The sequence below is a fragment of the Saccharomycodes ludwigii genome, chromosome VII, assembly GCF_020623625.1.
Source record: "Saccharomycodes ludwigii strain NBRC 1722 chromosome VII, whole genome shotgun sequence".
Taxonomy (NCBI): Eukaryota; Fungi; Ascomycota; class Saccharomycetes; order Saccharomycodales; family Saccharomycodaceae; genus Saccharomycodes; species Saccharomycodes ludwigii.
This window is the reverse complement of record NC_060206.1, coordinates 593355-621328: the sequence shown is the minus strand read 5'-3', so window position 1 is coordinate 621328 and position 27974 is coordinate 593355. Positions and strand designations below refer to the sequence as shown.

The following is a 27974-nucleotide window of genomic DNA, read 5'->3' as shown; positions in this document are numbered from 1 at the left end:
ATTTGGCAACATTCCTGCATATATAACCTCTATAAAGGCATCTATGGCTTGTAATTTATATCATTTAAATATTTCAAGTCAACAACTGGACGTTCACCCGTAGCAGTGACTCTGGCCAAATGTCTCAAGACCGGCTTGTCAAAATCAAAAGTTATCCCATGTTGAGTTCTTCTATTATCCCAGATAACAACAGAACCAGGGGTATGATGTGCTCTAATTTGCAAATCATGGGTATTTTCGGCCAATCCGGTTAAAAAGTCTAAAAGAACATCACTTTCACCCCTTTTTAGTCCAACAATTCTTCTAGAAAATCCTTGGTTGACAAATAAAATTTTTTCCTTCAAAACAGGATGTTCTCTAACTAATGGATGAACATTTTCAACTGGTTCTCTACGGATAATACCACCTTTGATTCCGGAAAATTGAGCTTGATCCTTACCTGTGTGCGCAACACTTAAAGTTTCCAAAAACTCTCTAAATTTAGGAGATAACCTCTTGTAGGCTTCTACAGTATCGGCAAACAAAGTATCGCCCCCAGACCCTGGACTGTCGATGTTTAAAAAAAAAGTATAACTGGCAGGTTGCAATTCAAAAGTGATATCAGAATGCCATGATCTTCTTCCAGCAATTTCTTTGACTACTGCATAATCTTCTTCTATTGGTCTACGATAAACTACATGGATCTCTTTAACATCTTTTGGATGACCAGAAGTTTGATGAGTATGTAAGGGACCAAAATATTCTACCAATTTGGCAGCAAATTTAGGGCCTTTACTGGCCAAGTCTTGATCTCTGAAAATTAATACACCTCTCTTGGCAATCAAGTAAGCCAATTCATCTTTGGCCTTGTCATTGTCGATCAAACTACTCAATTGTAAACCAGTAATTTCCGACCCCAATTTTGGACTCAACTTGGTAATCTTAATTTCCTCTTTTTCATCCTTAGGAAATAGATTTGGTAAGGAGGTGTCTTTAACTCTGGTGCCTGGGTCCTCATATTCGAAAAACTCATACGGAGGATCTTTTTCTTTTCTGTCCCAGGTTGGTAAGAAATCTGGATAACTTGATAACTTATGGTATTTTTCTGGAATTGTGATAAAACCTGTTTCATCTTCATTATCTTCTACAAAATATGGATGATCACCAATTGGTCTTGGCTTGCCACTAGCCAATGTTGCGCCGTACTTCTTTTCGACCGTCATGAAGACAAATATTTTTTTTTTTTTTTTTTTAAGCTTGCAGTTGCTTGATGTTTTATGTTTATTGAATTGTGAGTATAGGGATGATTTTAACATAAATAGGGAAAAGATACAAATTAAAAAGTTGTTAGAGAGATATGAAAATGCAGTTTTTTCTTATTTCTTAAAAGAGTTTGTGATATTTATATGTTTTTTATTCTATAATTTAGAAAAAGGTATATGATGGATGTTCAGCATGGAGAAGCTTGTTGGTGAGTATGTTAATAAGGAGTGGTGTATTTTTTTTTTTTTTTTTTTTTTTTTTTTCATATAGCATTATAATGCAAGACAAGACAATATAATGACCCTTATATCCAAAGGCCTCTAATTAGTGTGGGAAATGATTTTTATTATTTAAAAAGTAATACTTAGTTGGTATTTCAATAAAATCAGCTTATTTTAGGGGATATAAGTTTAAAATCGAATGAAATTATATTTATCATATATATTAAAAAGAAAAATGCATTAGTTATGGTATGTGTTAGTGTCTGTTGTCTTTATCTTTTTTTTTCATTTATAAGTTCAATTATTGTGGTGGTGGCTTAAAAAAGAAAAGAAAAAACATCAAAACAATGACACAACAAATGTAAATAAAGGACGTCTTACTCTGGTCGATATTTAAAGATGTGGCATATCACAATCATGACTCTTTGCTTTATTTCTGTCTAATCTATCCGGAGAATTCGCTGTTAACATTCCAGTCTTCATCTCATTCTCTCATACACAATATTAATATTTTTTTTTTCCTTTAAGCGAGTCTACGGCTAGCATGATAATAAATAAAAATGCATGTCATAGAATCAGTTATCTTTGTTATAAAATGTTAGATAGCTATGAAACATGGTTGTTTGTCATCTTTCCCAGTTTCAATTTTCCTATTTACCTCTAATTCTCAGTAAACTTAATCTACCATGTCCCTTCAATATTCTGACCTGAAATATCTTCTTTCGCTCTTTATAAAAATATTTCCAATGTTCTGCATTACTTTAAATTGTCTTTATATATGTTCAATTAACTCTACAGTATATATTGACAAATTTATTCTGTATAATGCCACCTCTATACACACACACACACATATATCGGACATTATAAATATTTACTGTCACAATGACTCATAACGAGTCGAAACAGAATCAAGTGTCACACAACAATGCCCTCCCCCACTTATTTTAGTATGCTTACTTTTTTTTTTTTTAAAAAAAAATTAAATCAACAACAATTTATTACATACAGAAGAAGAAGAAAAAAAAACTATTATTATTATTACGTTGAATATTAGAAAAAGCAAAATACACGATAAACACATTAGTGAAAGAATCTGAAGTCTAAACGTTTATTACCGATAACTTCTGAATTTTGAATATATTCCTCCCTTTCCTCTTGAGTCATAGCGTCCCAAATTTTATCCTTTTGATTATTTCTCCATACATAATAGGCCTTTGTCAAAAGTAGTATTGGAATCAAAGCCCAAGATAGATGGAATAGCTGCATATTACCTCTATGATAATTAGGCGCGTCACTAGCTTTGTAAATATTATTTGCAGCAATATTGCCTAGTTGAACAAAGATATTGTATAGGGCAGAAGATATGGCCCTTGTTTTAATGGAATTGGAGTTCCTGGACACCCAAGAAACACAGATAGCGTGAATATAAGGTTGGCCTACAAACAACACACACAAAACATAAGAGGGCCACAGCTGGACCATACTGCCCTTCCACCATCTAATAACACCAATGATCACCGTACAATATATAGGCTGTAGCAATGAGGTAAAGCAAATTTCGCCAATTTTTTCACTAAACCAGGTAAGAATTAGCAATATTATTATATGCAAGACATTTGCTGGAATAGTTAACAATTGGACATCGAACTTTGAGAAACCTAAACCTTCCAAGACCAAGGTGAAATAGGGTGTAAAGGTGTCTATTGGCATATAGGCAATGAACCCAATGACGTAAACTGGCCATAAATCATAATCAGCCAAAGCAGCCCACAATTTTTTTAGGCTCAAAGCCTGTCTATTATTCATATCACCTTTACTTGGGTCATCTCTTAAAACCCTGTTGACAGTAATTTTAACTTCACGTTCAGTAAACCAACCTTTTGGTTCCAATCTGCTTTTTGTTTGGACGGCAGAGGGAACCATTAGATGGAAAGATGCAACGCTAATTAAAAAGGAAATGATACCTTCAATAATAAACAACCATTTCCAACCTTCCAAACCGCAAATACCACGCATTCTCAAAATGGCAAAGGCCAAAAGAGCAGTACCAATTTGGACCAAAGCTAAAGTGGTCCAAAACCAAGACAATCTGATGGATAACTCATTTGATTTAAAAAAGTAACTCAACCATAAGACCAAATCTGAGATAAACCCGCCTTCCAACAAGCCAATCAAGGCTCTTGTAGCCAAAAAGCCCTTTTTATTATGCATTGCACATTGACAGATAGAAACGATACTCCACAAGGTCATTTGTATGGGAACCCAGATATCTGGACCTAATTTTTTGGATAGTAATTGAGAAGGAATTTCTGCAACTAGAAAACAAACCAAAAAAACAGTATTACCTTGATTGTAGTCATCTTTAGTAATACCGAGATCAGCTAGTAAGTTATCGGCAACAGCTTGAGCCAAGTTACCTCTATCGATTTGTAGTGCAGCAAACATTAAACAAGCAACAAATGCCACTCTCCAATTAAGTTTCATCAACAAGGCTTTTTCTTCTTTTTTTGTCCAGGTGAATTCTGGGTCAAAAGCTGATAGACACTCGTAATTTGCGTCTTGATACAATTTTCTGTAGTATTCGGCAACATTAGGGTCAGCAAACGGATTTGGACCAGTATCGTTTTGGTTCTCCACATCTGTAGTATCTTCTGACGAAGAATAATCCGAGTTTTCATCTACAAGAGTTTCTATTTTGTTGATATGATCCTCAGTCTTTTTATCTGGGGTATCAATATTAATGTTTTTATCTTCAACAACAGTAGAGGCTGATGTTATTTCTTGAACATTAGGTGCATTGCCAGCATTTTTTCTTTTTTTAAAAATATTGAGCATTATTTGTGTATATGTGTTTGCAGTAAAAGCAAAAGTAGTTTTTATTATTATTATTATTGTATTTATTTTTTTTAAGGATTTATAACATTGATGGATAATGAAAGATTACTTAAGGGGGGGGGAAAAAAAGTGAAAATTAAAATGAATGATAGTTGGTTAATGTGCCTTTATATAAGATTAAGTTACTAGTTTGATATATGATTTTTATTTATTTTAATTTTATTTCAATAAAGACATCATGATGATGATGATCACCACCACCACCACCTTTCTTTAATATCGGTGTGATTAATATTTAACTTAAGAATGATTGTTTTTATTTTCGCAAGTTGACTTAATTCCGTTTGGTTTTAAAGTTACAAAAAAGAAAAGGAAAAAACCACCACTTCTAAAATTGGGTATAAGTCAATGGGCATTTTACCGGCAAATAAAATACTGTGGAGTGGAACACAAGGAAAATGACAGAGACATCAAATACAAATTATTTTTTTTTGAGACAGAAAAATCACACAGTAATTTTTATTATTATTTCATGACGCAAAGAGAGAAAAAACAAACATAAAAAAAAAAAAAATAAATAAAAGCAACGTCACAGACAGGATTCGAACCTGCGCAGGTAAAACCCAATGCCTAACAATCAAATAAATAGCAGGGCATCGCCTTAACCACTCGGCCACTGGGACATCAAATTGTGCTCATTTTGATGTACGGACGCTCTATATTTTATTTTTTGACTTTACTTTTCACAATTTTTTTGGTTTTAGAAATGAAATTTAAAAAAATAAAATCCGAGACAGCAAATATGCCGAAGCTAAATCTTTCCGGAAGAAAAAAAAAGCCCTTGGAAATATTTTTTTTACCTTTTTTTTTTTTTTTTTTTTCCTTTTTTTTTTTTCTTTCTTTGTCCAATTCAACTTTGTATTTAATTCCATATCAGTTTTATATCTCAAATTTCTTCTCAGTGATTTTTTCGACTAAAAGTGAAAGATTTAAAGTAAAGGGAAAAATCAAAGACTTTATAATCTAGTCAAGAACCCAAGATTTGTACTCTTACCACTGTTACCCAACAAACCAAGCTATTATAGTATTATTTGTTATTTTGGTTGAAATAATATTTTAATATGTATGTGCTTGGATCATTTGACTAGTATTTATAATTTGCATACACTTTTTTTCCCTTTTCTTTTTTTTTTTTCTTTTTTCTTTTTCCCCCATCCGAATTATAATGATAATAAATTAGTTACTGTTTATTTATGATGAAACATATATATATATATTTATATTCTTTTCGTTTTTAAAAAACAAAAAATATATCTGGCATCTCTAGTATTAAAGACTGTCATGGGTCTTTTTGATTTAGAAATTCTACTCTGACTTTAATCTTTAATTAATTTATTATGCTTATGTATCGGATTTACTTGTTACAATTATATAGCAAGGATTATGGCACCCACAACTCACCTTTACCTCTTTGGGCCCATACAGTTTTCTTGAAATCTGTTTTTTTAACATCATCAAAATCTTCTTGACTGGTGGTTTGATCATTGTCAGAAGGAATTACACTTTTCTCCATGTTGCTTATAAACTTTTTCTTGAAAAAATCCAACTTCTTGTTTCTAACGATTAATGAGTCCGCTTTTAAGACATCGATTAAATTAATACCTGTAAAATACCCACACAACTTTTCAACATTTTCATCACACGTAACTAAATAGCAACGAGGCGTTGTTGGCTTTGAGCCATTATTACTTTTGTTGCTATCGTTATCATCACTTGTAGGATTTGACTTGGGCTCCAAATTTATGGTTTTTTCTTGGAAATTATAATAGGCTTTGATTAACTTTTTGAATCTTGAAGGCAATTTCTTGATATATGTTGAGTTTTTCTCCTTTTCTATTATTAAATATTTTTCCAATATTGAATTCCAACTACCATTGCCACTGCTAGTGTTATCTTTTAACCCTTCATCGCACAACTCGAGATCAAAGAAATCACTTTTCGTATCGATAATTTTCAAACTTTTTATAGCATTCATATTCTTTCTTTTATTTTTCAAAAAATTCAATTCTTCTATAGTGAAGGTGGGTAAATAGAAACATATTGAATTTTTTTGTTTATTTGAAGTTAACTCTATCCACTCTAATACATGGCCCAATGCCTTTTCAAAACAAGAAGCATCCAATATAAAAGTGGTGGCTTTAATGTTCTTGATATTATTATTATTATTATTATTTTTATTTTTATTTTTATTCTTATTCTTGTTATTGATATTCATATTATTGTTGTTGTTGTTGTTTTTATTGGGTTAGGTGATGATACTACAAGCATTAAATATCATTTGGGATGACTGGTTGTTTTTGGTAAGTGTTTATGCCGTAAAAATAAAAGAGGGAGAGAGAAGAAAAAGGAAGTTAAAAGAATGATTGAAGTTTTTAGAAATTAAGAAAGTTGCATTGCAGTTAGAAATTATTTATTTGTTTGGTCTTTTCTTTTTTTTTTTTTTTTACACAAGCCAGAAATAATAATTAGATTACTCCGTTGTGTATCGGAAGTGTATGGTTCTCGGACATGGCATAAACGACAAAAAAAATAAAAAAAAAAAAATAAAATAAAATTTTTTTTTCGTTGTATTACGAAAGCAACAAGCAAGATTAGTTTTATCGGTGGAATGAAGCTGTGATAGTAATACAAAGATGAGCCAGTAACATTATTATTATTAAAAAAAAAGCAAGAAACCGTTAGCAAGATATTGTCTAATGTGAAAGAAGGAACGAAATAGAAACAAACAAAATCATCGATTATTTACTCGTTTGCAAGCCATCTCGTTTACAAAATCACAAATTTATCGTTTTTATCGTTTATAACATTTGCCAGGGTGGTTTTCTGTGTTAAACGACAGATCTAAACGAGCAAAGCACACGCCTGCTGGTCGTATACTTTATAGAAACGTGCGCAGAGAAACAGAGAAGAAGAAGAAGAAAAAAACAACTATTATAAACGACCAAAGTCTCGTGATCTGCTACGTGGGTATCTCAGCCTGACGTTCTCTCACCAGCAGTTGTTCCTTAATTTATTTTGTTTTTTTATTACGATAAAAAATTAAAATTAAAAATTAAAAAATTATGAATATATATAGCCAAATATCTTTGATAACTGTAAACTTTTTTTTCCTTTCTTTTTCTCTTTCTCTCTCTGTCTTTATTTCCCTTCTTGCCATTTATTATCTCTTTTTTTCTTCTTTTCTAATATATCTTAATAACAAATAAACCAAGGACAAAAGAAAAAGAAAAAAAAAAAAAAAGGCAAGTCTAGCAACAAGCAAGAAAATAAATCACTCTTTTCTATTCGCCCCTCTTTTGGTTTTTTGTTTTATCACAAAAGAAAGAAAAAAAAAAAATACTAAGTTAATCAAGTTTGTTTGTTTTTCTTTTCCCCTCCCCCCAACAATAATTAAAGAACATATTTATACATACAACTACCATCTCCAATGTCTTCTGTCTTTAGTGCTAACTCCACATTGTACCACCAATTAGCAAATATTGATGGTACAAAAACTTTTACTCAAGTCTTATCCAATATTAAGGCTGTCCAGCCACAATTAAATATAATCGAACAATACTGGGCCTCATGGTACTGTTACATGAACAATGACGTTTTGGCCACTGGTTTAATGTTTTTCATATTGCACGAATTTATGTATTTTTCAAGATCTTTGCCATGGTTCATTGTCGACTGTATTCCCTTTTTCAGAAGATGGAAGTTACAACCAACAAAAATCCCAACTGCTAGAGAACACTGGCATTGTTTGAAGAGTGTTTTACTATCCCATTTCCTTGTTGAAGCCATCCCAATCTGGACATTCCACCCAATGTGTGAACAATTGGGTATTACCATGGAAGTACCATTTCCATCTTGGAAAACTATGGCTTTTGAAATTTCATTATTTTTCGTTTTAGAAGATATATGGCATTATTGGTTCCATAGATTATTTCACTACGGCGTATTTTATAAGTACATCCACAAACAACATCATCGTTATGCTGCTCCATTCGGTTTAACTGCAGAATATGCTCATCCAGTCGAAACTCTATCTCTAGGTTTCGGTACCGTTGGTATGCCCATTATTTATTGTATTTATACTGGTAAATTGCACTTGTTTACTTTATGTTTGTGGATCACTTTAAGATTGTTCCAAGCAGTCGACTCTCATTCTGGTTATGATTTCCCATGGAGTTTGAATAAATTCATTCCATTCTGGGCTGGTGCTGAGCATCACGATTTGCATCATCATTACTTTATTGGTAATTATGCTTCCTCCTTTAGATGGTGGGATTACACTATGGACACTGAATCTGGTCCAGAAGCTAAAGCTGAGAGAGAAGAAAGAATGAGATTAAAGGCTGAAAAGAAAGCTAAAAAGGATTTGTAATATACATATATATATATATATGTGTGTGTGTAGTTTGTTTTTTTCTTTCCTTTTCTTATTGATAGTGTTTTAATACAAAGATTTTTTTCTATTATTATTATTATTATTATTATTATTATTATTTCTAGCTATGATATAACTTATTTAAACACAAAAAAAAAAAAAAAAAAAAAAGATATAACTACTCTTATTTTGAATTTTCAAAGACCCATTTTCTAGCATTCCTAAATAGTCTAATCCATGGACCATAACCACCCCACTCTTCGTATTTGTCCTTTGGATAATAGGAATTGGCTTCTAACCTACAAACTCTTTCTGGATGAGGCATTAAAGCTAGTACTCTCCCATTAGGCGATAAAATGCCCGCTATCCCATTAGTTGAACCATTTGGATTAAATGGATATTTTTCAGTAACTTGATCATAGTTATTAATATATTTAACACCACATAGCCCGTTTTGTATAAATTGTTCCGCCCATTTACCATCACTAAATTGAGCACGTCCCTCACCGTGAGCAACAGCAATAGGCAACTTACTGCCTTCCATTCCACCAAAGAAAACTGGACTGTCTCCAGTAATTTCAACCATACAAACACGAGCTTCATATTGTTCGCTCTTGTTTCTTTCAAATGTTGGCCACAATTCAGGTGTTTCAGGAATAATTAATTCACTCAATCTACTTAAAAATTGACAACCGTTACAAGCACCAAATGCAAAAGTGTCTTGTCTTTTATTCAAAAACTTATCAAATTGTTTCCTTAGATTTTCATTGAACAAAACACTCTTGGCCCAACCAGCACCTGCACCCAAAACGTCACCATAACTGAACCCCCCACATGCTGCCAAACCAACAAAATCATCCAAGTTGAATCTACCTTCAATCAAATCCGTCATTGTAACGTCATAAGTGCTAAACCCAGCCTGTTGGAAACACCAAGCCATCTCCATTTGACCATTGACACCTTGTTCTCTTAGTATTGCAACTTTGGCCTCTTGATTTCCAACAGCAGAAATACCCAAGTCCGCTACCGGAGAATATGTCAAATCATAATGAATACCAGGGTTTCCGTCGTCCCTTAACGATTGATACTCTTCAAGGGCCGTATCTGGATTATCTCTTAGTTGCTGCATTAAAAAGGAGGTTTCTCCCCATTTGCTCATCAATTCACCACGTGTAGATTCAAATATAACTGTATCTGCAGAGTCTCTAATTACAATGTTTTGAACTTTAGTACTGGTTGATTTGCCCACAACAAAAATTAATTCTTTGGAAACGCCATGCTTTTCCATAATGTTAACAAATTCCGAAATTTTACTGTGATTAATTTGGAAAACACATCCCAACTCCTCATTAAACAAATCTTCCAAAACACTTTCAGAAGAAGATGCCAAAGTTGGTAGCTTAATCTCTAAACCACACTTGGAAGCAAACGCCATTTCCAATACAGTAACAAGTAAACCACCATCGCTTCTGTCGTGATATGCCTTAACAATGTCAGAATACCCATGTAACTCAATAATAGCTTCACACAACCCTTTGAAAACTTTGTTGTTATAAACAGTTGGTGCTTCATTGCCCAGTTGGTTAAAAACTTGCAATAACGCACTGCCCCCCAACTTCTTGTGTCCTAAATCAACTAAAACCAACTCGTCTTCTGAAGTACCTGTTAACAATGGTGTCCATGTATTAGAAGTGTTGCTCACTGGAGCAAAGGCCGTGATATTCAAAGACAATGGCGCGGTCACTTCTTTGTCTTGCCATTTCATTTTCATACTCATAGAATCCTTACCCACTGGAATAGCTACCCCCAAATCAGGACACAAGTCTAAACCAATGCTTTGTACAGCCTCGTATAACTTAGCACCTTCGCCTTTATGAGATGCTGGAGACATCCAATTAGCGCTTAATTTCACATGTCTTAGTGATTTCACATCAGCTGCTAAAATATTCAATAACGATTCGGCAACACACATCTTAGCACTGCTGCCAGCATTGATCAACGCTAGCGTAGGTCTTTCTCCCATACTTAGAGCTTCACCAGTACAAGACTTGACATCAGTGGACAAAGAAGTAGCAGTGACACCAACATCGCCCACTGGAACTTGCCATGGCCCAACAAATTGATCGCGATCAATTAAACCAGTAACAGTCCTATCACCAATAGTAATCAAAAAAGACTTGGATCCTACTGCAGGCAAACGTAAAACACGGTCAACAGCTTCCGACAGATCAATTGGTTTCAAGTTTGGTGCTTGTAATCTTAAATCTTCCGTTACACAGCTACGCTTCATCTTTGGTGGCTTCCCAAATAAAACACTCATTTCTAAATCAATTGGTGTGGTATTTAGTAGAGAGTCTTTGACAATTAATTTTTGCTCTAAAGTAGATTGACCAACAACAGAATATGGAGCTCTTTCCCTAACACATATTTCCTCAAAAACGTGTAAATCTTTTTGGGCAACACCAACAACATATCTTTCTTGAGATTCATTACACCAAATTTCTAATGGGGACATCCCTGGTTCCAAACTTAAAACTTTACGAATATCAAAAACAGCACCTAAATTGTTATCGTGGACTAATTCTGGCAAAGCATTACTCAACCCACCAGCACCAACATCATGGATACTTTGAATTGGATTTTTAACATCCAAGGAAACACAAGCATCAATAACTTGCTGGCAACGACGTTCCATTTCTGGGTTACCTCTTTGAACAGAAGCAAAATCTAATTCAACGTTACCATCGCTCGAAGCAACAGATGAAGCGGCACCACCACCTAACCCAATCAACATGGATTCACCACCCAAAACGATCAAGGCACTACCTGGGGTTATGGGCTTGTTTTTTAGGGCAAATTGTGGTCTAACAGCCCCCAACCCACCAGCAAGCATAATTGGTTTGTGGAACCCTCTAATCTCCTCCTCACCATCTCTATTGGTAACTTTCGTGGTTAAAGTACGGAAATAACCATTGATACAAGGTCTACCAAACTCATTGTTAAAAGCAGCTGAGCCCAAGGGTGCTTCAATCATAATGTCTAAAGCAGAGGCAATATGGGATGGTTTCCCAATTTTATCGTTTTCCCAAGGTTGTACGTTATTTGGAATTAATAAATCAGACACTGCAAAACCGGACAACCCACATTTGGATTTGGATCCTCTACCAGTAGCACCTTCATCCCTTATTTCACCACCACTACCGGTGGAAGCACCTGGAAATGGGGAAACTGCAGTTGGATGATTATGGGTTTCCACTTTAATTAACATCTGAACTTGTTCCAAAGTTTCTTTCCATTCTTTAGTTTGGAAATCTGGTGCAAAATAACAGGTTTTGGAAACTTCTGGGGAACCAAAATCACAATCAATAACGGCGGCATTGTCAGAGTAAGCAGATACAGTGTAGTCCGGACATTTTTCAAAAGTATTCTTAATCATTTTGAACAAACTTAATTGTTTGCTAACACCATCAATAGTCCAATCGGCATTGAAAATCTTGTGACGACAATGCTCACTGTTAACTTGGGCAAATGAAAACAATTCAACATCGGTAGGACTTCTTTGGTTAAAAGCATCTATTAAGTAATCAATCTCGCCATCATCCAAAGCTAGCCCCATCTCAACGTTTTTCTTTTGTAAAATAGCACGCGAAGTTGACTTATTGTGATTTTTTATTTCCAAATCGACCGTAACCAATGGTCTTGGTGATTCATGATGGAAAATTTTAGAAGTATTTGGGCTCTTATTGATGTACAAGTCTTGAGTCATTCTATCATAACATGTTTTTAGAGTAGATTCGTTTAAATTCAATTCACTTGCTGGAGTATCAATGAAAATAGCCAATCCTCTTTCTATACGACTGATTTTGGATTTCAAACCACAAACATTGGCAATGTTAGTGGCTTTGGAAGACCATGGAGAAATAGTACCTGATCTTGGAACAATTCTTAATAAGGTGGAAGTAACACTAGGAGATTCGTTTTTGGAAATGATACTTTTCAGTTGTTCATCAGGACATGGAGAATCATAAACCAATAGTGCATTCAATAAGAACATATCTTTATCTGATAGACTTTCTAATGTTTCGACATAATGGATATAGCAAGAGGTAATTTTGGGCTTGCTAGTATTATCAATAGATTTCAAAACTTGTTTGGCCAAGTTGTCTACTCTGAATGGAGATAGAGCTTGAGGACCTGGTAAAGTAATGACAGCCATAGCTTGGTATTGATTTGTTTATGTTTTTGGTGATTTCTTGTGAGATGAGATCAAACTTTGCTGTTTATAATGGAGATGATTTATGGGGGGAGGAAGGGAAGATTTTATACAAAGAAAAAAAAAAAAAAACAGAGAAAGAAAAAAAAGAGCTTTGGTACAGATATATTTATATATTTGTTTAGTAAGATAAGTTTAACATTTTTCACGTTTATTAATTTTTCCGAAATTACACTGACAAAAAGAAAAAGAAATTTATTATTATTTTTATTATTATTAAAAAATGGGAAAAAAAAATAAACTGTTTTATAGCTGACTTCTTTTGATATTTCTTGACTTCCTTTTCCTTTTTTTTTTTTACTAAAAGTATTTTCAAAGTTGTTTCGGACTGTTTCGTGCTATTTCGGACTATGACGAAGCAGGATAAACGATGACATTTTAAAAAAAAATATATTTATATTTATATTTGTATTTAAGTAACCAAAAATCACGTGCTATGCCAAAGAGTTGAATAATCACAATTTTCAATTCTGATCTTTTCAAAATAAACAATAAAAATAAAACTTTTCTTTTTTTTATTCGGTTGTTGAAAATCGCACTGAAAAAAAAAACAGAAAAAAACTTTGCTTTTAAAATAATATCGACATTCGTCTCAATTTCCACATCAACTTTCAAAAAATTAACCACCAAAAGTTAAAAAACAAAACAAGAAACAAAATACTAATAAAATGGTACAGGCTAGATTGAAATTAAACAAAAATAAGAAATCAAATAGAACTACTAAAAGAGACCACCATAATAAATCAGGTTTACGTAAAGCCGCTCCATTAAAACTTAAACCAAAATCTACTAAGGCTGGTTTACATCTTCACAAGTTGGCCAGCAAATATTCCCTAACTCAAGCTACTGAGAAATTAGTATCAGCAAAAGTTGGTCATTTAGAGTTATTGAAAGGAACAAGGAAAGAGTTGGAAAAAAAAAACAAAAAATGAATATGAATAGATTCAGATCTATATTAACAAGACTTTAAATTATTTACAATCCGGTTAAATATAAAAAGGTCCATGTATTTATCAATTAATTATTTTTTTTTTTTTTTTTTTTTATTTTATTTTATTTAAGGTATTTGTATATTAGTATAATTTGGTATCAAAATTTTCTTTACTCCCTGTCTTATAACTATAATCTACTAAACAAGAAGAAAGAAATAAATAAATAGCAAATCACTATATAGACTTTTCATATGGCCAGAATTTATTTAATACCCAGTTCATAAATGCAGAATAGCCTTGAGATGTAATCCAATATAATACCAAAAGTGGTGGTTGTTGTACACTAAAACACATCATGGAAATAGCACCAAACCTTAGACAAGTTACAATGCTACCCATAGCTCTAACCATATTTGAAGCATTCACAGCGTTAGAATTTTGCCTTAGTCCATATATTTTGGCATTATATTCGATATTCCATAGAGCTAAAGTACCCAATATTCCAGGCAACAAAAAGGGATAATCCGCAAAATTGATTACTAAATCATTATCGAAAATAGAAGTAGATGCCGTTTGTTGTAATATCTTGTCATCCAAACTACGTAAACCAAGACTATAGCTGATCCACAATGGAACTTGTACTAATGGTAAAATAGTATTTTTCCACATTTCCACACCGTTTTCTTTAAATAATTTTTTTTGTCTTTTCCTAGTCTCTTTGATACTTAAAAGGGTGATTTGATCAGCTGTTAGACTGCTTGCATTGCCAGCCGTTTGAGATTGTGCTGCTAATCTTAATTTCAGTACGGGCCTAGTTGCTTTAATAATTGTAGATAGTTGCTGCTGTCTAACTAATCTTTTTCTTTGCCATATCATTAATGGTAATGTAAAAATTGTTCTTAGTACAATTGTAGAGGCTGGAACAAATAAAGGCCATGATAATCCTGATTTCTCTTCAATTTTTGATATTAATTTGGATAACGTTTTGGGAAAGGTTATGGTGACAGGATTAGATTTGTTCTCTGAGTCATTATTGCTATTATTACTATTTATATCGTCAGTCATAGCTATATTTCTCTCTCTCTCTCTCTATGTATGTATATTTTTTTATATGATGATTTATGAGAATTAGCAAACGTGCAACGTTATTTTTGTCCTTTAAAGTTTTTTTTTATTTTTTTTTTTCTTGTTTTTATTTACTTTTTTTTTTTTCTTTTTAAATTTAATTTAATTTAATTTAATTGAAGTGTTTCCCTATCGAAAATGCAAATTGAATTGAAAGACAGATAAAGCAGTTAAGAGAGAAAAAAAAAAAATTAAAAGTAGTTTTAAAAATAAAAGAATGAAAACAAAAATTATAAATACTCATTAATTAATTACTACAAAACCTATGTTAGTCCACATTACTACCATCTCTAGGAATATAATGTGGCAAGATATCAACCACTTCGACAGGCAATCTCCCATCTACTTTAATAGCATACAGACCCGGTTGGAAATTATCTAGTCTTAACCATTTTGCACACCATGATTTGTTTGGTTTACACATACCTATGCACCCTTCAAATGAGGGAGAAGTACATTCTATTGGCGTAACATTAGCTTCATCGAATATAGCCTGGCAATTTGGACAGCCCTTGTTTTCAAATTGGGAGGTCTTCTGTATTATACCACATAGCATACATGCTCTTTCACTCATGTTTTGTTTTCAGTTCTTGGTAATGTTATATTTGTTATTTTCAGTTTGGCATTCCACAATAAAAAGAAAATGTCATTTTTTGTTTTTGTTTTTGATTTTTTTTTTAATTTTTTTTTTAAATTTTTTTTTATATTTTTTTATCCGTGTCACGTGCTAAGAATGTCACCTTTGACGAAACGGAGATCTCTCATCCGGAACATAAAAACAACTTTTTGTGACAATTCCGCATCTGTAAAACATCCGTAACTTTTCAATGTATTTTTTGGTACACCTTCAGAAACGCTGCAGTAAAAATTTGTAATTGAAAAAATTTAAACCAAAAAAAAAAAAAAAAGAAAAAAAAAAGAAAAAAAAAAAACAAAAAAATGTTTTTCAGTTTTCTCCTCAATTTTACTTTTTAAATTTTCTTATACTTTTTTACACGATTTTATACTCTTTTTTCTTAACATTTCCTCTTTCTTTCTCTTCTTTTTTTCTTGGAAACTTATTCTGCTATCCTTTTTTAATCAACCAATAACCACAACCAAGGAACTCCAACATATATAAGATTATTAAAAGAGTATGTGTGTGTTGCCAATAACAAAGTCTAGCATTTTTTTTCTCTCTCTTTTAATTATATCTGAATATTAAATTGTCAAGCATGTTTGCTATTAGGGGAAAGAATGGACTGAAATCAATCAATCTTTTTTTTTCTATTTTAGCAGAAAAAGATTCCAAAACATTTTATTACAAACACAACTATAAATATATATTTATATATTGGCAGAAAGAATCAAGATACCCTTGTTACTGTTATATTCAATATGCACCTACATTTGCTCACTCTAAAGTAGACTCTTAGATACCATTAAATCAACTGTTTCATGAAGAAATAGGGAGATCTACCAGTAACATGAAGGACTTGATACCTTTTTTTGTCATTTTTGTTATACACTTTATTATATTAGTTCTGTCTAACTAATATTAATTTGTATGATATCTAATTTATTTTCTGTTTGACTCGTTTCGTTTTTTTTTTCTTCATTTTTTTGATATTCAATACGGTATGATTTTTACTAATTCGAATGAAAAAAAAAACAGTACGACACTCAATGGAAAAAATATATAAATATATATATACCTGTAGGAATGGATTATATTTTTTAACAATCCTTTATGTGTATGCAACAAAGGTGTTGAAATTGGGATAAATTGCATGATCAATGAAAAATATTTATTTATAATTATTTTGCATACTTTTTTTTTTTTTTTTTCCTGTACTAACCTGTTCGATTTATTCATTTTTTATTTTATTATTAAATTTGTTTGATTACTATTTATTTACAGTGACTCGTACTTCTGTTTTAGCCGATGCTTTAAATGCGATTAACAATGCTGAAAAAACTGGTAAACGTCAAGTTTTGATTAGACCATCTTCCAAAGTTATTATAAAATTTTTGCAAGTTATGCAAAAGCATGGTATGTATTAGGCACTTTATCTACATCTTTTGTTCGGCTATGTCGATATTTGCTCTGGTATTTTATTTTGTTTCATATTTTGGTCGTTACATTGAGTCATATTGTATACCACAGTAACTTTTTTTCTTTTAAAAAAGGGAGTTCCCCGGGTTGATAACTAGATGGTATGTTCGGTTATGTGTATATTTATTTATACACAGTATTTTAGTCCCATACTGTCCTTTAAGTATCCGGGAGATTGAACCTTTAGGAATTACTTACACGGTGCTTGAAGAAAAAAAATCTGAGATAACTGCTTTTTTTTTTTTAGCAGTTATTTTTTATTTTCTATTCACTTTAATTACTGTTTATATGTTCCTAACAATTTTTTTTTTAGTATTGAGCATTTTCTTATAAAATTAAGATTTCCCTTTTTTTTTTTTTTGGAAAATTAGATTGCTAGGGGTTTCGGCTTGGATGTTGACTGAAATATTTACAAGAATGAACTTTATGAAGTATTAACTGCATTATTACTAGTAGCAATGGTGGCCTTTGGGATTTATCTCATTGGGCGCTTTTAAGAAAGCTGATAATGTCAAAAGTATTTTTTTTTTTACTAACGATTTGTAAATTTACTCTTTTCTTTATTTTTTTTTTTTAATTTATTTTTCCCTTTTTTTGGTTATATTAAATTTATTTACAAAAAGGAAAAGTGGTTCTATTTATTGATGTGTAGGTTACATCGGAGAATTTGAATATATTGATGACCACAGATCTGGTAAGATTGTTATTCAATTAAACGGTAGATTGAATAAATGTGGTGTTATTTCTCCTAGATTCAATGTTAAAATTAGTGACATTGAAAAATGGACCGAAAATTTATTGCCAGCCAGACAATTTGGTTATATTATCTTGACAACTTCAGCGGGTATTATGGACCATGAAGAAGCTAGAAGAAAACATGTTTCTGGTAAAATTTTAGGATTTGTTTATTAGATAGTTAATGGTGTATATATGTTTATATCTCTCTTTTTCTTTTCTTTTTTTTTTTTTTTTTGTATAAACAGGTTTTAAAGAATTAGTGCAATAAACATGTAAAGAGATAAAAAGTTTAGAACTCTTTTATTTTAAAGATATTTTTTATAGATGTAAAAAAAAAAAAAAAAAAGACTTAGGATTGATAGTGCTAGACCAAAACGGAAATATCCGTTGATATCGATACAGCCAATGAAAGCTTTTGTTTATATTCATTTCTCCCAAAAGCTTTATAAAAGATAGAATATTTTCAATTATAGATTTAATTTAATAATAATACCATTTTTTATTTTTTGCATAAAAAAAGGTGTGTATTGCACAGGGATATTTTCGAAGATCAAAGTGTTGTTAGGACCCACACCATTTATTTATCTTGAATTGTTATTCTCAGAGAATACAAAAGGTCCATCTTGCTTTCTTTCCTTTGCTCCGGTTGTTATTTTTACACCACATTTAAAAAAAAAAAAAAAATAAAAAAAAATTTGGACATTTACCTTTTAGTTTTCCCTTCCATTTTAATCGATACTCCGTCCCCGGTTCCCCCCTCCCCCCACTTTTCATTTTCCCTCCTTTCATCCCCCCTCATTTTTTGTTTTTTTTTGTTTTTATTATATTACGTTTTAGTTTATCCGAACAATGCGTGATAGAATACTAATATTGACAATAATAAATATGCGTATATTATCTAAGGTCTGCGTAATATAACGTGACAATATGTATGTGTTTTAAGTTTTTCCGGTAGAAGGTCTAAGTCTATCCATGTATTTGCACTCACATAATATCAATTTTTTTTTAATTTTTACACAATTTCATTCGCCTGTTTAAGTAACATGTCCATAAATGTCCTAACAATACATCTTCTACAAGCATAGGCTATTTTTTCTTTTCCAAGTTATCTATTTACTTTGAATTTACGGTAACTGAAGAAAATAACAACAATAATAACACTCAATAATTAAAAATATGGAACCTCTACCACTAAAACTACTTGTTGTCTAATTCCTCCCGCGGGGGTTAATGGCTTTTATCTTTATTCCATCTTTATTTTATCTTGAGTCTCTTTTTTTTTTCTTTTTCTTTTTTTCCTGTTTGTGAAAAGGAAATTATACCAAGATACTAAGATATCCGAGCATTTAATAAAATAAATAATAATAATAAAAAAAAAAAAAGAAATTAAACTTTAAACCTAAATCTTAAATAAATTACGAAGATATAAATAATTAAATAAATGAAATGAACTAAAAAATAGCCAATATATGGAGCAGAAAGATTTTTGTTAATGATAGCCACAATATAACAATATTATTGAATTTTAATACCTAATTGTTTGTAAATTCTTAGAAGAAAAAGATCCCTTGCCCTTCTTGTTGTTAGTGTTATCATTTGCAGTATTAGATGCGGAGGTAACATTTGTTGCAGTAGAAATACTACTATTATTATTATTACTAGTAAAAAGATTATTATTGGAATTACCGATAAAAGGGGGTGAAATAACACTGTTAGTATTGAAATATTGATATCTATTTTGTTGTTGTGCATGATAAAATCCATCAAAATGATTGTTACCATTAGCAATGCTATTATTGGTAGTATTAGATATTGGTGCAGTCATAATCAATGGTGGTAAAATAGGGGTTGCAGAAGTAGTAGTATTGCTAGTACTAGTACCAGCACCACCGTTATTAATAAAACTCGAATTGATTTTCACCCCCTCATTATTTCCAATCCCCCCTAGTGAAGAAGATCTTATGGACAACAAATTGCCTGCACTGTTTTTGTTATTGGTAAAACTTTTATTGTAAATTGTGGGTGTAGCGCTTCTGTCCAGTTTTAAACTCCCTTCTTCGGTTTCGTCTTCAACGGTAACTAATTGATGTGATGATGTAATTATTGGACTTAACGTAATAGAATTAGATGGCGACGCGGGCGGAGCGTTCAAAAAATTACTTGAGCTATTGTGATTGCTAATATTATTAGCAGTGATCCCGGTAGATTGTGGTTCCCCACCCCCGGGCGATGGCGAGTCGTAAGCAGGAGAATTGCTTAGTCTGCTTGCAATATTAGGCAGAAAACTGTAAACTTTGGTACTACTGCCGTTATTACTGCTGAAGTTGCTCGAACCCGGAGAAGTGTGATCATTACCACTATTACCGCCAAATGCCGGGGCAGTAAAACTGTTCACAGTACTAGAATCTGAAATTACACTACTAGTAGTGTTAGCAAAGAGACTTGGAAAGATGACTGAAGGACTGCTGCTGATACTGGAGTTGCTACAAATACTATTCTTCCTGTTACCGTATCTACTATTACTATTGGTATTAACAATACTGCCAAAACCAGTACTACTATTATTGCCCAAAAAATTGTGGAAATAGTTAACAACTTGTTGAAACTTATTCATGATCCCGCCACTAAAGTGTTTTAAAGGATAGAAATCATTCCATATCTGGGCCAAAATTGGGATAGTATTACTGCTCAATTCTGTCATTAAGACATTCCAATTGAAAAATCCATTTCCAATCGTACTATGGTTCATAAAATGCTTGATTGCTTGAATAGCTTGAACATTGTTGTTAAAGTCAAAGTTATCCTCTTGTTGCTCAACTACTGGTGTGGTAAGTAGAATATTGTATAATACTAAAACTCCGATATGCTTGATCAAAATTAACCTGTTGCTATTATTATTAGGAACACAATTAATAGTTAACCACAAAATTCTTAAATAATATTCCAAATTCCAAACACCAAATCCATCACCATCAACGCTATAATAGTCTGGAATTACAGGAAAATTGGGCAAGCCACCAATATCTGTTAATTTATATACGCTGTTGACACTGAATAAACGATCAAATCCGTCCAGATTATTCAAACTATCAGCACTGCTGCTATACACTTCCCAAAGTTGAAGCAAGTCATTTTCATTTATTTCATTGACATCGGAAAGCATTTTAAAATACATCAAATCCACGCTATAATAATAATTAGTATCTCTTGGCTTCCACAACTGCATTGCTTGTTGAGGATCTTCCAAATTATGAAAAATCAACGTGTACTGCAATGGGGTCATACTAGACGTTGTAGTTATACTTGTATTATTAGACAATAGCAACTGGTATAATATGTTGTTCAACGTATCATAATATTGATGGTCAAAAAAATTGTACTTGATCTCATACGACACTAGAATCAAAGAATCTATGATTTTCTTGTTTGATTTATTTATTAACGTGGAAATGATAGCATCGGTAATATATCTTGTGGTGTTGTTATTAGCGGTTACATCAGCCGTAGCAGAGTGTATTATCCCGAATGTCAATGCTAATATGAAATAGTTTTTAACCATTTTCTTATTATTATTTGTTTTAGAGCCAAACTTGAAAAAAACGGTTTTATCAGTGGCACTCTCTACTGTCAATAGTAATGCAGCTAATCTTTTATTGATCAAAACGTGATTTTTTTCGACAACTTTCAAAATTTCAATGGTAAAAAATTCATTAAACAATTTCATTAAGAACTTCTTATATTCCTTTAAAAAGGGTGTAAGTTTGATGGTGCTAGACGTAGTGCCATGATAAATAGAACTTTTGTTACCCAGCATAGCTAAATTTGTAATTGATGAACTAGGGGTAATAGGAACCATTTCAATGTTGTTGCAATTGTTAATACCAGAACCACTGTCAGTAGCACTACTAATACTACTGCTGCCACTACTACTACTAGTGCTACTACTAGCATCATTACTATCCGTTTCAATTTTCTTGGCAGTTATACTATTTCTCAATTCCACACTGATGATATGCTCATTCTGTAAATCAAGTGTCAATAGCTTGTGAATCTTTTTCAAATGACGTTGTACCAAATCCTTTCTAACAAACTCTTTATAACATTTTCCGCACTTGTATGGCTTTAAATCAGTATGGAAACTCCTTATATGTCTTTGTAAGTGTTCCAATCTACTAAAGGTCCTTTGAGTATTCTTACATTGCAAACAGGGGTAAACCTTGGTGTTATCATTACTAGTAATAGAGGTACAGGTAGGAGTGGCACCGGGAGTAATGGGTGTAATAGTGACGGGATGTATAGGTTTAATACTCTTTCCTCTTCCTCTTCTTCTTGATTTTGCACTTGCTACCGTTGAAATAGGTTTTTTCGAAATAATATTATCGGATGCTTTGATACCAGCCGCGTGATCAACTATAGAAGTGTTATTATTAATATTATTACTAGCGCTATCGTTATTCTTATTGCTAGTTAATAAATCTGATAAGTTGGACATATTTTTTTTTCTTTATTTATGATCCTTTTAATTTGTTTTTAGTTTCTTTTTTTTTAATTTCTGAGTTTCACTAATTAAGGTTTTGTGAGTAATGTAAAATGAAACCACTTTGATTTCTTGGTTACTTGAGAGAATAGTAAAGAAAAAAAAGATAAATAAAAAAAAAAAAAGAAAAAGAAAGAAAGAAACAAACATTAGCAAAAGTTAATAAGAAAAATGATTAAGAGAACAGAAATATGAAGAATCGTGAACTACTTTGCTTCTTAAATAAAAAAGAAAATTTAAAAGAAAAAAAAAAAAAAAAAAAAAAAAAAAAAGTGGATTGCGTAAAAGATATTATGTTAGCTTCGTTCTTGACTTATATATGGATGATAATGTAGTTGAATGGTAAAAGTTATAAAATATGATTTGTTGGTTATTGTTAATGAATTAAATCATGTAGTTAATTTATTTCCCACTCAACGCCATTTTTTTTAATTTCTTTTTCTTTTTCTTTTTCTCCCCCCACCACAATAACAATAATACTTTTTGTTTCTTTTTCTTTTTCTTTTTCTTTTTCTTATTTAATTTTTCACTACTTGAAACAACAACAACAAAAATGACACTTGCGCTTATTTTTTGTCCCAATTTTCATATCAAGAAAATAAAAAAATTCTGGAATCTATTACTAATTCTACTAAAGCCCAGAATAGGAAATCCCCGTCATTGGTTCTTTATTTTATTTGTCCTAATTTTTGGGTAGAATTATTATTCAATTATTTTTAAATACTGCAAACAAAAAAGGAAAATAATCGCCGGATTCCCTCCGTTTCCGTGTTCTTTTTTTTATTTATTTTTTTTTTTTCCATTTACCCCACTTCAATTATTATTTTTTTTATTTTTAATCTGTGAGATAAAAAAGATACTTTATCTTTATAACAGGAATTGCTTAATAAAGAGAATTAATTAACCCTTCTTTCCTAATCCACCCCCCCCACTCTACAAATATACGATCTTAGGGGGGAGGGGGAATGGAAAGCTGGAAAAAATCAATCTTCATTATATTTGTTACCATCAACAAAATTTAGAATTAAAGGAAGTTAAGATCAAGTTAATACAGGTGAATCCTTTTCATGGTTTCTTGTTAAAAATAAAAGGTAAAATCACGTAATAAATGAGGAATATCTACTTCTTTTTTTTTTTATAAACTACTAACCTTAATGATATTTATCTACTGAGTTGTAACACATAGGCTAATATTCAGTTATTCTATTTTTTACAAGAAAAAAGAAAAAAATTTCACCTTTTTTTTGGTCTTTCTGCTACGAGATAAATGAGTATTTGAAGGATCTATTTACTTTGTCTATAAAACAATCTTGTAAGTTAATCCGAAAGTATGCTTCATTTACTATAAGCCGTTGATTTGCATAGGCGGATAGGGCAAAATGGGGAGAAAGGGCTTCGTAATAATAAATCCGAAAAAAAAATTATTGCAATTTTATACTACAAGTAAATGGATAAATATCAATAATTAATGATCTCGTGATTGTTTCCCATTCCCTTCGAACCAACCCCCAACCCCCAACCCCATTTAGAGTTGAGCATATTTGCTAAAATACTCACCTTTTTCTATAACAACCAAAGAAGAGTATTACTACCACCAATGTATACTTTGAATATGTATATATATGTTCATAATGAGGAATAATATTATCCTTATTCGTTTGTCTTTAAGAAAAGGACAACCTTTTTATTTATTTATTTTTTTTAATTTTTTTTTATTTTTTTTTTATTTTTTTTTTATATTTTTTATAATTTTTTCTCCTTTTCGTTTCTTTCCTCTCCGTAAAAAACATATATTATGATGTAGCATAATATAACATAGCATTTATAAACATATATATAGTTGTTTTTACCAATATTAAAATATATCATTAATGGTATAGCATATTATAAATGGTATTTAAGAAAAAGAAAGAAAAAAAAAAACAAAAACAAAAACTTTTAGCCCTATTGCGTATACATTTTAACTTTTGCCTTATGGTACCCTCATTTCCCTGTTACTTTGTTTTATTTTAGTTTCTATTTCTTCCTTTCTTCAAATAAGATCTTTATTTTCTTTTTTTTTTTTTTTTTTTTAATCTCTGCCACACACTACATTCGTCCATTTTCTGTATTACCAAAGCGCATTATGTAATGAACTGATTTCGGGATGTATAGATTCTGTTTTACTGAAGGAATTTTACAGTATAATTGTTTATTTTTCTTCTATTTTTGGTTGTTGTCATAAACATGAAAGCAAAGCCATTTACTCTGATGTTTTTTTTTTTATACGTTCAAAATAATGGCCGGAAAATCATATTATCACGTAAAGTACGTATTATATACGTATTTGGATGATGTACTTTGATATGACTTATACGTAATTTCGATTAAATTATAAAAAATGATGTCTTTTTTTTCTTTTTTTTTTTTTTTTTTTTTTTTTTTTTTTTTTCCAAAAGAAACAAGAAAAACAAAAAAAAGGAAGCTGTTACGTATCATACAAAGTTAAAGTGCTTGTAAATAACGAGAAGGGGAAAGTTTGAATATCAGCTACTAAATATAAAAAATAGGAAAAAAAAAAAATACGAGAAAAATAAACGAATAAACAAAGCGCTTTTATGAATATATGCATATATTTATTTGAATTATATATACATTTTACAGCATTGTGTCACAAATATTAGGACAAAATGTTATTATATTTTTTTGTCCAATTAACGATTAAAATTCAATTAAAATACAGATGCCACAAAAAATAAAATAAAAAGATAAAAACAGTCCTGTCTTCAAATTATGGACAATGCACCTTGCTTTATCAAAAAGGTAAACATTTGAGATAATCAATTTATTGCTATGTATTTAGATTCTTTTATTAGGGAGAAATAATAATAATATAAACTATTAAACTAGTTCATCTTCCACTAAAAAGTACACCATCCGTTATTAATATTCTTGTAGTAGAAGAAAGTATTTATTGTTAATACCAATTAGTTAATTTTAATTTTAATTTTTTAATTTAATCTAATAGAATTTGTTTGCAGTTAAACAATCCAATGTTAAAAGTAAAAAGTAGTAAATTATGCCAGTCCCCATTTTGTAAAAATTAGGCACAAGGGCATATCTACATTTAAAAAAAAAAAAAGAAAAGGAGAAAAAAAAAAAAAAATTGAATTGAATATCTCCCTATAAATCAAACCTTGTACCCACACCTATTTCAAAAATACCCTTTTTCTTTTTTTAACTTGATACCAAGAAAAGAATAATCTAAAACTATCGGGTTACCTTTAATATACGATTCCACGTCACAAAAAAAAAAAAAAAAACTCTTTTTAAATTATTACAACAAACATAAATTTATAAAGTGTTCTAACTACTAACGTCTACAAATCTGGGTGTAACCCGGTGATAACTCATTAACTGATAGAGGTGTGATGCAATCGCTGTCCATGCCAGGATCATCCTCATCATTGTCCATGGTTTCTTCATAAGTTGGCAGTCTATTTAATTCTTCCATAGTAATATTTCTGTCCCGACCATGTCTCATTGATATATTATCAGTATCGTAAGAATTGGGCGTATTAGGCAAAGTGTTGTTATCACTACTGTCGCCATGAGGAAAATTAAAATAATCTTGGTTGAGCAACAAAGATTCTCTGTTATTAACAGAATCACCATTATCAGACGCTGGAGTCTTACATGGAACTGTAACTCCCGAGTTATTGCATAATCCAGTACCAGTATTACCACCCATTAAACCATTCTGATTAAAAAAAATAATATCGTGTATTCTTTCATTGTATGTGGGTGGTGCCTGTAACTCTTCGTCCGGAAAATATTTAACCTGATAACTACCATCCGCTAATGTAATTGTATTATTAGTGTTATAAGAGTCATTCCCCGAGCTACGATTGTTAATGATAGATGGTCCCAATGATTTGAAATACGACACACTATCGCCATGTCTAAAATGAATATTTCCTTGGTTATCCAAAATAACCTTTCTTGCTAGGGTAAAAGTGTGCGGCGAAATAAATAATATAACCGGTATGTTGGCTGTAATCTCTGTCTTTTTGGCATTGGAATTATCATTACTAGAATCTGAGCCTGAAGACGAAGTAGTTTTAGCTGCAGGGCTCCCTAGATGAATCCTTATCCTAAACTTGTGACGCACCCTAATTAACCCATTCTTATTTATATTACAGTCCTGCGTAATGTTTCTTAAATTATTCGGTATTGTAATCAATGAGTTTATCTTGACTTCATCAATCAATTCATTGTCCTCATTTAACCCACGTTCAGCGCTTTTTCCAAATTTATTCATGACTAAATGTAAGACGTTACTACTATTCTCAAAGATACTGCCTGACTGATCTTTAATTGCATAGTATTGTATTAATGTTGCTTCTATTTTGAGCAACTTGTAATTTTTTTGAAATGGGTGCAAAGTTATGGATATTGGAGTCTTACCACCAATGGGTATAGCCTTGCTGGGAATAGATATTTCATATTGTAATTTTTCAGGCCAATTCTTACCCACATACATTTCCTCCTGTATCGAAAAATTGTTGGGTTTCAAACTTTTAAAAATCCTAATATATTTTATTTTATATATTTTCCCATAATCCACAGTATCTATAACTGCAATCATTTTATACAAAACACTTGCAGCCTGCAATCCTTCTACTGTGCAAGGAATCAAATCAGATGGAATCTCCATGGTGAATGGCAATTCATAGTTCCCTTTGTTCAAATTGAAAGTCCTGTTAAACGCTGATGTAACATTACCATTGCATAGCGGTGTTCCGTAGGATGGCTGTAAATCAATCAAAAAGTTATCTTTGGTCAAATCACTGGCAACTGGATAAAAACTACTATTTCCAGAAGACTTTTTAGATTTCCCAACGCTTAATTTGCCCAGCACTGGAGTGGATAATGACTTTTTGACTATACTATTAGTACTGGGATTAGCATCTACTCTTTGCTGAACGTCTACGCCTATAATTTTATCTTCGCCTTCAATAATGCATTTCCCATTTGAAGCACATAGCAAATTATCCCAAGATATTTGGAAAATTGGTCTGTTTTCCTTAATTATATTAGTAACTACCCCATTCTTCTTACCGGTTTGGATAAAGTCCAGCTTGAAATTTCCCAATAATTTCAAGTTAATTTTTTTAACTGTCAAATTTGAGGGCAAAGAAAGCACCAAGTGTCCGTTTATGTTACACATTGTGGATTCCAAGCCATCTTCTAGTATTAGAACCATGTTTTTGTAGGGACTAGCCAATTTAATATCAAACAATATTGGCTTGTGTGACGCTAAACTATTACTTTTTTTGGTATCTCCATTACTGTTGTTAGCTTTTCCTATATGATAATTTGAAGGAGAGGAAGAGGAAGAATTCGATGTCAAAGATCTTCTAAATTGAAACATGCTCTCATCTATTTTCTTTCGTTATTAACTTGTATAATTTTTAGTTTGTTTAGTTTTAAAAAAAAAAAAATTTTTTTTTGTTTATAAAATTTTATTTGAAAAAAGGTTGTAATAGGATGAGGGGGATA

The 27974-nt window shown here is 31.4% G+C and overlaps 11 protein-coding genes and 1 non-coding gene across 12 annotated transcripts; 3 read left to right on the top strand and 9 right to left on the bottom strand.

The window, feature by feature from the left end:
- Positions 1-41: 41 nt before the first annotated feature.
- On the bottom strand, positions 42-1202 carry SCDLUD_005262 (TauD/TfdA dioxygenase family protein; the record flags this gene model as incomplete). Its single annotated transcript, XM_046081194.1, has 1 exon — positions 42-1202. One exon carries the CDS (start codon positions 1200-1202, stop codon positions 42-44), a length of 1161 nt encoding a protein of 386 aa, XP_045932850.1.
- A 1344-nt stretch (positions 1203-2546) lies between these two features.
- On the bottom strand, positions 2547-4301 carry SCDLUD_005261 (uncharacterized protein; the record flags this gene model as incomplete). The annotated part of the gene is made up of 1 exon (XM_046081193.1): positions 2547-4301. The coding sequence occupies one exon, from the start codon at positions 4299-4301 to the stop codon at positions 2547-2549; it is 1755 nt and encodes a 584-aa protein (XP_045932849.1).
- A 587-nt stretch (positions 4302-4888) lies between these two features.
- On the bottom strand, positions 4889-4984 carry SCDLUD_005260. Its single transcript is given in 2 exon segments — positions 4889-4934; positions 4947-4984. It is a non-coding gene; the product is annotated as a tRNA-Ser (tRNA).
- Positions 4985-5742: 758 nt separating this feature from the next.
- Positions 5743-6576, bottom strand: NMD4 (Nmd4p; the record flags this gene model as incomplete). The annotated part of the gene is made up of 1 exon (XM_046081192.1): positions 5743-6576. The coding sequence occupies one exon, from the start codon at positions 6574-6576 to the stop codon at positions 5743-5745; it is 834 nt and encodes a 277-aa protein (XP_045932848.1).
- Positions 6577-7788: 1212 nt separating this feature from the next.
- On the top strand, positions 7789-8730 carry ERG25 (methylsterol monooxygenase; the record flags this gene model as incomplete). Its single annotated transcript, XM_046081191.1, has 1 exon — positions 7789-8730. One exon carries the CDS (start codon positions 7789-7791, stop codon positions 8728-8730), a length of 942 nt encoding a protein of 313 aa, XP_045932847.1.
- A 187-nt stretch (positions 8731-8917) lies between these two features.
- Positions 8918-12949, bottom strand: ADE6 (phosphoribosylformylglycinamidine synthase; the record flags this gene model as incomplete). Its single annotated transcript, XM_046081190.1, has 1 exon — positions 8918-12949. The coding sequence occupies one exon, from the start codon at positions 12947-12949 to the stop codon at positions 8918-8920; it is 4032 nt and encodes a 1343-aa protein (XP_045932846.1).
- A 725-nt stretch (positions 12950-13674) lies between these two features.
- Positions 13675-13938, top strand: SCDLUD_005256 (uncharacterized protein; the record flags this gene model as incomplete). The annotated part of the gene is made up of 1 exon (XM_046076903.1): positions 13675-13938. One exon carries the CDS (start codon positions 13675-13677, stop codon positions 13936-13938), a length of 264 nt encoding a protein of 87 aa, XP_045932845.1.
- Positions 13939-14172: 234 nt separating this feature from the next.
- Positions 14173-15003, bottom strand: COX18 (membrane insertase COX18; the record flags this gene model as incomplete). The annotated part of the gene is made up of 1 exon (XM_046081189.1): positions 14173-15003. The coding sequence occupies one exon, from the start codon at positions 15001-15003 to the stop codon at positions 14173-14175; it is 831 nt and encodes a 276-aa protein (XP_045932844.1).
- A 328-nt stretch (positions 15004-15331) lies between these two features.
- SPT4 (transcription elongation factor SPT4) lies at positions 15332-15637 on the bottom strand (the record flags this gene model as incomplete). Its single annotated transcript, XM_046081188.1, has 1 exon — positions 15332-15637. One exon carries the CDS (start codon positions 15635-15637, stop codon positions 15332-15334), a length of 306 nt encoding a protein of 101 aa, XP_045932843.1.
- Positions 15638-16963: 1326 nt separating this feature from the next.
- RPS22B (40S ribosomal protein uS8) lies at positions 16964-18070 on the top strand (the record flags this gene model as incomplete). Its single annotated transcript, XM_046081187.1, has 2 exons — positions 16964-17095; positions 17811-18070. Coding segments are annotated over 2 exons (390 nt in total), but the record flags the coding sequence as incomplete, so codon positions are not given.
- A 1351-nt stretch (positions 18071-19421) lies between these two features.
- On the bottom strand, positions 19422-22388 carry SCDLUD_005252 (uncharacterized protein; the record flags this gene model as incomplete). Its single annotated transcript, XM_046081186.1, has 1 exon — positions 19422-22388. One exon carries the CDS (start codon positions 22386-22388, stop codon positions 19422-19424), a length of 2967 nt encoding a protein of 988 aa, XP_045932841.1.
- Positions 22389-25785: 3397 nt separating this feature from the next.
- Positions 25786-27846, bottom strand: ART5 (Art5p; the record flags this gene model as incomplete). The annotated part of the gene is made up of 1 exon (XM_046081185.1): positions 25786-27846. One exon carries the CDS (start codon positions 27844-27846, stop codon positions 25786-25788), a length of 2061 nt encoding a protein of 686 aa, XP_045932840.1.
- Between the last annotated feature and the right edge of the window lie 128 nt (positions 27847-27974).